Source organism: Brachionichthys hirsutus, chromosome 23 (genome assembly GCF_040956055.1).
Source record: "Brachionichthys hirsutus isolate HB-005 chromosome 23, CSIRO-AGI_Bhir_v1, whole genome shotgun sequence".
NCBI lineage: Eukaryota > Metazoa > Chordata > Actinopteri > Lophiiformes > Brachionichthyidae > Brachionichthys > Brachionichthys hirsutus.
The window spans coordinates 3,760,570-3,770,098 of record NC_090919.1 but is presented as its reverse complement, the minus strand read 5'-3'; the positions used below and the strand labels follow the sequence as shown (position 1 = coordinate 3,770,098).

General features: G+C 56.7%; 1 protein-coding gene across 1 annotated transcript; it reads right to left on the bottom strand.

Annotated features, from left to right (window-relative positions):
- Positions 1 to 681: 681 nt before the first annotated feature.
- LOC137911449 (insulin receptor substrate 2-B) lies at positions 682 to 8,931 on the bottom strand. The gene is made up of 2 exons (XM_068755822.1): positions 4,875 to 8,931; positions 682 to 959 (listed from the first exon to the last, which is right to left on the bottom strand). Exons 1-2 carry the CDS (start codon positions 8,929 to 8,931, stop codon positions 955 to 957), a joined length of 4,062 nt encoding a protein of 1,353 aa, XP_068611923.1. The 3' UTR covers positions 682 to 954.
- Positions 8,932 to 9,529: the final 598 nt, after the last annotated feature.

Below are 9,529 nucleotides of genomic sequence, written 5' to 3'. Positions count from 1 at the left end.
GACGCAGTGACGCAAGCTAATTAATTTCTGCCGCCTTCATCCCTTTATGCCAAATGATGCGAATCACACAAGGCTGGTAAAAATCTATTTTCTTGACTCTTTTTGCCAAAAAAGAAAAAAGAAAATGCTAAATAGATTGCGTCCCAAAGTGTTGAACTTCTCCTTTAAATCACTACAATCAGATTTGAACATATCTGCAAAAAGGAACAAGGAGAGAGGACAGATTTAACACAGATCATTTCCAGCATTCGATCGGTGGTTTGGTTTCGTATTCCCGCCGTGTTCAGTGCCGTCTCGCTATCGAGAGCGAAACAAGAAACGTAATGGAATGAGGTTTACACCCCCTTGCAACAAACAATGTGCTACAAAATGCAAAAAAACCAAACAAACAGTAATGGGTTTAAGGTTTCCCGTCACACTGGGTAATCAAACCAGCGGCAGCTCGGTATCTCCAGTTGCATTTTTGGAACCGGAGGGAACGCTATGCAAAAACGGCAACTGGAAGGGCGGCGTACCGGACTCGGAAAATAATGGGAACAAGCGTGGTAGCGATGCAACGCCACTGGTCAACTGGGAAGCGAAAACAGATCGGCCATTTTGTACCATTTAAGGGTAAAGAAAACAACAATAATAATAATAATAATAATAATAAAATAAAACAAAAAAATCCAACAGGAAAGTTTCCAAGTCTGTACTTTAATGCCTTGTTAGTGTTCCAGCGTCCCTTTTTAATACCATAAAGGAGAAGCAGAACCACCTGATAAGAAGACAAAGGTTCTGCTGACGCCCCCCCTCAGAGTTCACCGACTGCTGTCTGTGAGCCACGAAGGGGGGGGGGGGGGGCAGCACACACTGGCAGCATCCATTGGTCACAGGCAGAGTCAAGTGTCCCAAAGCACAGAGATGGAGGAGGAAGAGGAGGAGGAGGAGGGTGGACCTTCATCATCCTGTCGTTTAATCTGAGAGAGAAGAAGACAGATTATTAGTTGGGCAGTCAGAAACACGACACACAGATATAAAATAACCTGAAGACAATGAGGAAATAACTTCCTAGCGTGAAGGAAGTGATGCTCCGCCTTTATTCTCACGCACATCCGCGACAGTGGAAAAGTACGGGCAGCCGGATTAACGATCGCCGGCGATAAAGGCGAGCGTTTTCACCATTACCTCAAATCTCACAGACAACATGAGAACATGCACACAGAAAAAAACGGGGTTTCCCCGACGCGACCCTCGCGTGGAATGCGGCGGGGCTCGCTGCCGGCGGTTTCAGAGGGCGCAGTATTAGCTGTTTTTGGACATTCTGAGGACTGGAATCTGACTCTAAACACAGCTGCACGCGAGAGAGGGGGGGGGGGGGGTCAGTAAGTGTTTAGACTTCGGAGATGCAGCCAATAACCGTGCTGCTAGATGAATTATTCGACTGTAGTGCACGCACACACACACACACACACACACACACCTTTTACCAAGCTGGGGTTTGATGGAAACAATCCATGTGTCTGGTAATGAGGGCTTGCGAGTTAGGCGCACACGTCGTTTTGTTTCCCCAGCGTTCCCCCCCCCCCCCCCCCACCCCACCCCAATGACCCCGGGCGATGGCCGCCATCCAGCTGGGTTATTCCACTAAGAGTGAGGCTTTGTCTGGGACAACAATGCCAGCAGCGCGCCACAATACAGATGCTTTAACGGGAGGCACTGCTGGAATGCTACCCCCCCCCCGTTTGTTAGCCGCTGGGATGGAGGGACGGAGAGAAATCACACAATCGTGGTGCAACGCACTCAACCTGGTCCAACCGAAGCGAGGAAGAGCAGCACTTCCTGTCTTCCTCTTCAGAATAAAACGTAGTAGGGTTACTTGAATTTTTTTTCTCACATTCTCATTCCTTCCGTTTAATGAGACTACGACGACTAAATCAAACATGAACTTGTAGGATTGAGCGCGATGGACAGAGCGGCTAAGAGAGCGGCCGGTGGAACCGGACATGCCGGTAAACACGGACCGGCTGATTGGTGGACGTTTCAGCCTCGAGCGCTTCATGATTCATTTAACAGGTTTTCCACCAATTTATTTATTTATTTTTAAACCTGCAAATTGAAATGTTCATGAGAACAGGTGGTCGGAAAAACACAGAAGAGTGAAAACAGAGAGAGAGAGAGAGAGAGAAGGAGGACATCTATAAAAACAACTCGGAGGACACGAGGCTGGCTGCCCTCAGCTAACCTCGGTTAACACACACACACACACACGCACACGCACACACACGCCACAAAATCTGGTTATCAACACTCTGTTCCATAACACCTGCGTTAGCCGCAGCTAGTGCTAACGCTCCTTCCACATCTGGATTAGAACCACATAACAGGCGGGGGGGGTCATCTTTTCCACTTATGTTTTATTTTGTCATCAAATAAAGAAATAAAATATGTTTGTTGGCAGGACTATGCAAAAAAAAAAATTATATACCCGTCCAGCAATAAAGGGTTTTAAGGCATGTCTTTATGAATTAAGCAAAATATTAAAACTAAATTGAAAGCATTTTATGGCTTTAACATCATCTCAAGGCTGCCAGTGGAGCAGGAAGAACGTTAAATGTGCTGCAGCTTCAATGGAACGTCAGAAAAAGGTCACCGGGAGCCGCGGCGTTCGCTTGCGTGTCCACACTCGCGTTCCGACTTTGTCTATTAAAGTCGTCCCACAGAAGCATTCCAGTAAAGCCCTGCTTTATCATTAAGAGACGCACGAAGAAAAGAAAAAGCCGGCGTCTCGGCGAGTAAATCCTCGGGACCACCTGGGAGAGCGTTTGGGTTCGTTTATTACCGATGACACACATTTCCTCCTGAGGAAGACCTCGCTGGGTCTGGTGAGGCCCAGGCCGGTGCCTGTGGCTTCAACTCCCTGTTAAGTAGCTTCAGCTGCGCTTTCTGCCGATCGGAAAAAACACATCGTCTTTGACTTCGGACCAAAACAACAGCTCAATATGGCCTTAAAAAAAAATAAAACTACAAATGGATCCACTTCCTGTGTGAGACAAATAATGAAATGATAAAAAGATCTCAAATGATCAAAATGGCTGCAGATTCGTTTTGTGGGCGTGTGCGTGATGGTTAATAATTCTAACATCTGTGAGCATGTGGCTATTTAAGGAAGAAAGCGAGCGAGTTCTACATACAGCACACATTCACACAGCCGGGGGGGGGGGGGTTAGGGTTAGGGGGGGTCCTGTTACGGCCCATAAAATCATGTCGGTCTGCAAATAGACCTGTAATTATAGTCGAGTGAGAGGAAAGGGCAGCCTCGTAGCACCTCGTATCCGGGGGGGGGGGGGGGGGGTAACGGATAGGTTTACCTCCCTCTACCTCATCGCTGAGGCGACCCTTTGCTAACGTAAACTACGGAACTTTACTGCCCCACCTACTTCCGCTTCCAGGAGGCCTGATGTGTGACATCAGACAACAGCTGGACGGAGAGCTGACCTCTGACCCCCCCCCCCGTCTCCAGGTGTGTTCCTATCAGCTCAGCGCGCATTCCGGAGGGATGATGATGCGTTTCCTTCTCAGCCCTGCTGTGTGCCTTGACACGCCGCCTCGCCACATCAAAGGCTGCCAGCCGTGACTCAACGCACACAAACACACCCCTACCAAGACGCAGGGCATAGAAAACACACCGACTGATCAGTGTGTGTGTGTGTGCGTGTGTGTGCGCATGTAGGCAGGCTTTAACATTTCTGAGTGCTACCTTGAACTGTGTCAACACACACATATATTTAATGAACCTGCTGTTAACGAACACAAACAGACGGACAACCACACACAATAGGATCTGTGTGTGTGTGTGTGTGTGCGTGTGATTCTTGAGTGTGCGTGCCGTAGACTTAAGACTCACACACGTGCACGCAGGCTCAGCACGAGTACCCAGATTCATTTTCACGCACACACAAAAACATCCTTTTTCCCTTCCTCCCGACTCTGGGTTGTAAAGCTAACCCTAGCCCATGCGTACACACACACACGCACACACACGCACACACACACACACACGCCACACACACACACACACGCACACACACACTTTTTGAGTTGACACGTCAGAAACTGAATGATCGGATAATTATTGTTGCTCTAAAATGCAAAAACAAAGGTCTTTCATGTGTTTTGCTAATCATACCAACGGCCCCCTCCTGTTTGCCCCCCCCCCCCCCCCCCCCGCATGTATATTTTCCCATGTCTGGACTGACAGTCTAACGGCAGACAAAAAGCCTGCACACACCCACACATCCGTGCGCATCCTGACACAAAGAAAACAGCAGCACGTGCACAGACCGGCACAGAAACCCCACCCCCTCCCCCCCCAGCTGCAAACAACAGGAAGTCAAGGCCTTCTTTCGGGGGTCGATTCAGCCCCCCCCACTGTGACCTCAGGTAAACCCCAGTTCATTCAGCGGAGATGATCGTCTCGCCAGTCGACTCGCACGCATCAAGCTGAGCCGCGGGAACCGGCGCCACTTCCTGCGCCGGCGCCGTTTTATTTAGCTCAGAATTCGGATGCTTTCGAACGCCGTCGGGCTGCTCGAAGCGCGCCTGAACGCAGCCTCCGTCAGGATCACAGAGGTGATCCGAAATAGATTCACTACAGGAGGACGGGAGAAAGCGGCTAATAATAGATAAACGGCTCGGCGTAAATTTAGAATTCAGCGAAGGAGGAAAAAAAAAAAAAAAAAAAGATCACACACGTTTGCTTTTCTCACACACAGGAAAAGACGCTGTGCGTGTGTGTGTGTGTGTGCGTGTTTTTCCACTCCAGCTGTGGCAAATCAATAAAAGAGTTACGATTCTCGGACGACTCGGACGAGACAAACAAAAGTCACGCTCACCCTTGGTTGTTGTGGCGACGCCGTCCGATTTGGTGAAGTCTATCCTGGCGTAGGCGCCGTTCTCCAGCAGGGGGCCCGTACCCGCCGCCGCCGCCGCCGCCAAGCTCCCATTGCTGCCGCTGCCTCCCGAGGTCACGGCGCCCGTGTTGCTCCCGTCCTCCCTCAGCTCCAAGGCAATATAATTCAGGCCATTCTGGTAGCCGACAGACATGTTTCTGCACATTCTGCCTGCTGAGGAGGAGGAGGAGGAGGAAGAGGATGTCGTGCCCATATCCGCTGATCTCACCGGGGCGTGATGCGCCGACGAGTCCCCGAGACCCTCCATCGAAACCCACATGCTGTCAAAAGACGCCGAGCTGGCCCACCTGGAGGTCTGACCCTCGGGCAGGGAAGGACCGTTGGAGGCCGAAGAAGAGGAGCCAGGTCCTCCTCCTCCTCCTCCTCCTCCTGAGGGAGTTGAATTGGAGGAGGACGTGGACGAGAACGTCTCGGAGCTGTGTCTCCTCCGGCCTTGGGGGTCCGCTCGAACCACTTTGGGCTCCGGCCGCTGCGTCGGCGTCCCGCCCGGGCTCGGGGGAGGAAGAGGAGGAGAAATGGCCGCGGAGGCCGGGTGGCCGTAACGCCCCTCGACGATGCAGAGGTGCTGCAGCATGGCCGTGGGGCTCGTCCTGTCGCCCCTGCTGAGGTTAAAGGTCGCGTCGGTGTAATCGTCCCCAACTGACCTCCAATGACCTCCGGCGGGGTCTCCGGGGGAGGCCAGACACCCCGTGTTGCTGGCCAGGGGTCGGATGTAGCTGGGCGGGTTCCAGGGGGCGACGAGGCTGGGTCTGGGCGACCGGTTCTTCACCCCGACCTCCACACTCATGTAATCCTGATGACCTTGAGGCTGGGGAGGGGAGGGGTGAAGGTCGCTGCGTCCCAGGGAAGGCGCTTCGTCTCGGGCCGAGACGGGGTACGCAGGGGGCTGTTGCTGGTGGGGGTAGTGCTCGCCAAACTCAATGTTGATGTACTCCCCGGGGCTGGAGGGCGCTTCGGAGGCGGGGGCTGAGGCGGACGCCGCGGGGGGCTCGCCAACCCGCGGCGGGCCGTGGGAACTCTTCCTGCCCAGGGGAAGCCGGTTGGGCCTCGCCGCCGTCGTGTGGCGAGCTCCGTAAGGCGGAGGTGGGTGGGAGGGCGTGGCGGCGCTGCCGCCTCCCCCGCTCCTCTTCTCCGGCGCCGCCGTGGCGGCCGATGAACACGCCAGCTTGGCGGGAGAGCTCATGGGAACGTACTCGCCGTACTCCTTCTCGTCCCGCTCTCCGGTCGGGGCCTTGTAGGATCGAGGGAGGGAAAAGTAGGGGCTGTAAGACTTTGAGGTACCGTCGGGTGTTCCGGGGGGGTGATAGCCGCTGCCCGCTTCGGTTGACCGCTGCCCCCCCCCACTGCTGCTGTAAGACATGTCCATATAGTCTCCATTTTCTGGTCTCTCTGCTATGCTGTCATTCCCGCTAGCGGCAACGATGCTGTGAGGGGAAGCCTGCCCCGGGGAAGGGGAGCCGCCGCCGCCGCCGCCCCCCCCTGGTAGCATCATCATGTAGCCGTGGGCGTCTGTGGCGGACTGGAAATGAAGCTGGGGGTGATGCTGCGCTGAACGGCGAGCTAAAGCCGGACTCTGGAACTGGGGCGAGTGGGATACGGGGTGGGGGTAAGAACTGGGTTGCATAGGCATGTAGTCTGGAGGAGCGTCCCGCGGCGGCGCCGCCACGCCGCACATCATCGGCACGTAGCCGCCGTCTTCCCTGGCGGGGGGCGGCTGGCGTTCGCCGGCGGCCTCCGCCCGGGAGAGCGTGGGGGGGCGACTCTGCTGGCTGTGCTCGGAGCAGGAGCTGTAATCAGAGCGGAGCGAGGAAGAAGACGAAGACGGCCCGCCACGGCGCAGTCCGCCGCCAAACGGCAGCGCGATGTCTGAGCCCTCCTCCAAGGAGAAATTGGTCTGGGTCATTTTCTGGTAAACGGTCACTCCAGAGCCGCCGGTCGCGCCGCCGCCGCCGCCGCCGGCCGGTCTGGAGGAAGAGCGCGTCCTCCTGCGCAGCGACGACGACGACGAAGACGATCGCTCGTCCTCCGCCGCCGCCGCCGCGCTCTCGTCCCGCGGCGTGTCGCCGCCGCTGTTGTTCCCGGAGCCCCCGCCGGCGCAGAAGACCTCCCGGTGCCAGCTCATAGCCATGTAATCGCTCAGGCAGTGCTCCTCTCTGATTGGCGGCGTGTTCCCCAGGGAGTCCGGCGTGTTGCTCCGCACCCGGAAGTACCTGAAGTCCCCCGGGCTGGAGCCGTACTCGTCCGAAGAGTTGAAGCCGCCGTCAGACGGCGAGCCGCATATGGAGGCGCTCGACGGGCGGGTGAGCGTGTCCGACACCGAGCCGTGGCCGCTGCTGGAGGAGACGCTCACCGGGCTGGTGGCGGCGTTAAAGTGGGACACGGGCAGCGAGGCGGAGCGGGCGTGGCAGGCGGACGACGACGACGACGACGACCCGGGGACGGCTCGGGCGTAGCGGCCGCAGCCGGTGCTCGTGCCGGCGTTCCCCGTGGCGACGCAACCCCCGCCGGCGCCGTCTACTTCCTGGCGACCGTGGTGGAAACGCGCCGAGTTCAGGTGGACCAGGCTCCCCGTGGCCGAGCGAAACGGCCGGTTCATCGTCCCCTCGCCCTCGCTGGACGTCCGGAAGCGATAGCCGCTCGCGCCGGAGCTCTTGCTCGTGGGCGGCGTGCCGACGACCGACTCGGTCCGCGACCGCCGCTGCAGCCCGGTCTGGCTCGGCGGCAGGTTGCCCAGGTGGCGCCGGGTCGTGATGAAGGGCATGGGGTTGGAGCCCGACGACTGGCTCTTGCTCCGGGGGCGGAACTCCACGAACGCCTTCAGGGCCTTCATGGTCTCCAGGATGGTCTCGTGCATGCTCTGGGCCACGACCGAGTCGTCCGCCTGCATCCAGATCTCCCCGGGCCCGATGGAGGACGAGCGGCCCACCTCGATGAAGAAGAAGCTCTCCGAGTGGCCGCAGCGCCGGATGTTCATCAGCTGCAGGTTGACGCACGGCGTCTCCGAGTTCAGCTTGACCAGGTGGACGGTTTTGGCGGAGAGGCACAGGCGGTAGACGCCCGTGAGGTTCTTGTTCTGGCCCAGGCCTTTGGGTTTCACGGTCACCTGCCACACCTCTTTGAACACCGTGCCGGGGGTGACCGTGCCGTAGCCGTCGTCCACGTCGTCCGAGTCCGGGCGCCCCTTCTTGCCCTCGCTCATCAGCTCGCTCACCGCCACGTACCAGTCCTCCTGCTCCTGCTCGCTCTCGGCCACGATGGCGAAGTACTCGTCCTTGGTGTAGATGGCGATGAGGTGTTTGTTTTTGGAATCCGCCCTTTTGTTTACGGTGAAGCACTGGTGGAGGTAAATGACCCTTTTAGGGGGGGAGAGGGCGGCGACCGCGCCGCCGCCTCCTCCTCCTCCGCCGCTAGCGGCAGCGGCGCGCAGGCCGCTCCTGAACTTCTTCTCGCTGTCGTAGTACTCCAGGCGGCTCGGCCCGACGCGGCTCGCAGCCCGAAGCACGAAGAACCTCTTGTGTCCGTGTTTTTGCTTTCTCAAGTAGCCACACTTTCGAATATCGTCCACGGCGTCCGACGCGTCGGCTACGTTCACGGCAGCGTAGACATGGCCGCCTCGGCTAGCAGCGGCGGCGGGGGCGGCGGGGTCCTCGGCGGCGCGTACCTGACTGGGCGCCGAGGATGAGGCTTTCCCGGCCGGGGACTCTGCTATGCTCTCTGCGGGAAGGTGCTGCTGGTAGTGCCGGTGCTGCTGCTGATCCTTCGGTGGGTGTTGAGTGTGGAGGTGGTGGTTCGGCGGCGGTAAATGCTGGTGGACGCGAGAGCCGTCTCCTCCTCCGCCGGCGTTAATTAACGGGGAAGGGGGTTCCCCGACCGAGCCGTCTCCGTTCGCGGCCGCAGGTTTGGTCCTGACGTCCTTCTGCTGCGTCTCCACCATCAGCATCGCCGCCTTGCCTTCCTGGGAGTTGGTAAAATTTGCCATCAGATAAATTGCAATCAAAGGTCACTTCACTAGCAGGCTAATCCTGGAGGAGCTAGACCCCATTCTTGTGTTTGGGAGACGGAGCTCCCGAGTCCCCGGCTAGGCTAGGCTAGCTAATGTTGACTCGCAATCCTCCAGAACGCAGCGTTGTTATTCCGTAAAGTCCCTTCGCGCTCTTAGCGGCAAGGCTGGTATTCCAATGCGAGCATTTTTTTTTTTTTCTTCACGAAATGGAGTCCAACGTGACCACGTTCGGCCCGTGTTTCTATAATCGGGAGGATGCGGCTAGCTCAGTTAGCAATCCCCTTCCCCTCTCTGTACACATCTCTACGGGCCAAAGCACAAACAACACATGACCCTCCGCGTCACCCACAAAGAGGAGGAGCAAAGACTGATATGCGGTTGCTGATTGGCTCTCTAATTGTGACTGACACTCCTCGAACGGGAACATGAGCAAATCGGTGAAAGTTATTAGTGCCTGACGTCAATAGCTCTGACCAATCATGTCGCAGAGACTTTTGACGAAGTGAAAATGGAGGCGGTGACTTTGTAAGACTTAACCTGAGTCTGTTGTTAGGTTTTCCCGACAACTGTTTGT

What these genes read in the sequence shown, in the direction of transcription:
- LOC137911449 (XM_068755822.1), bottom strand. Translation starts at nt 8,931, where the DNA reads ATGGCAAATTTTACCAACTCCCAGGAAGGCAAGGCGGCGATGCTGATG.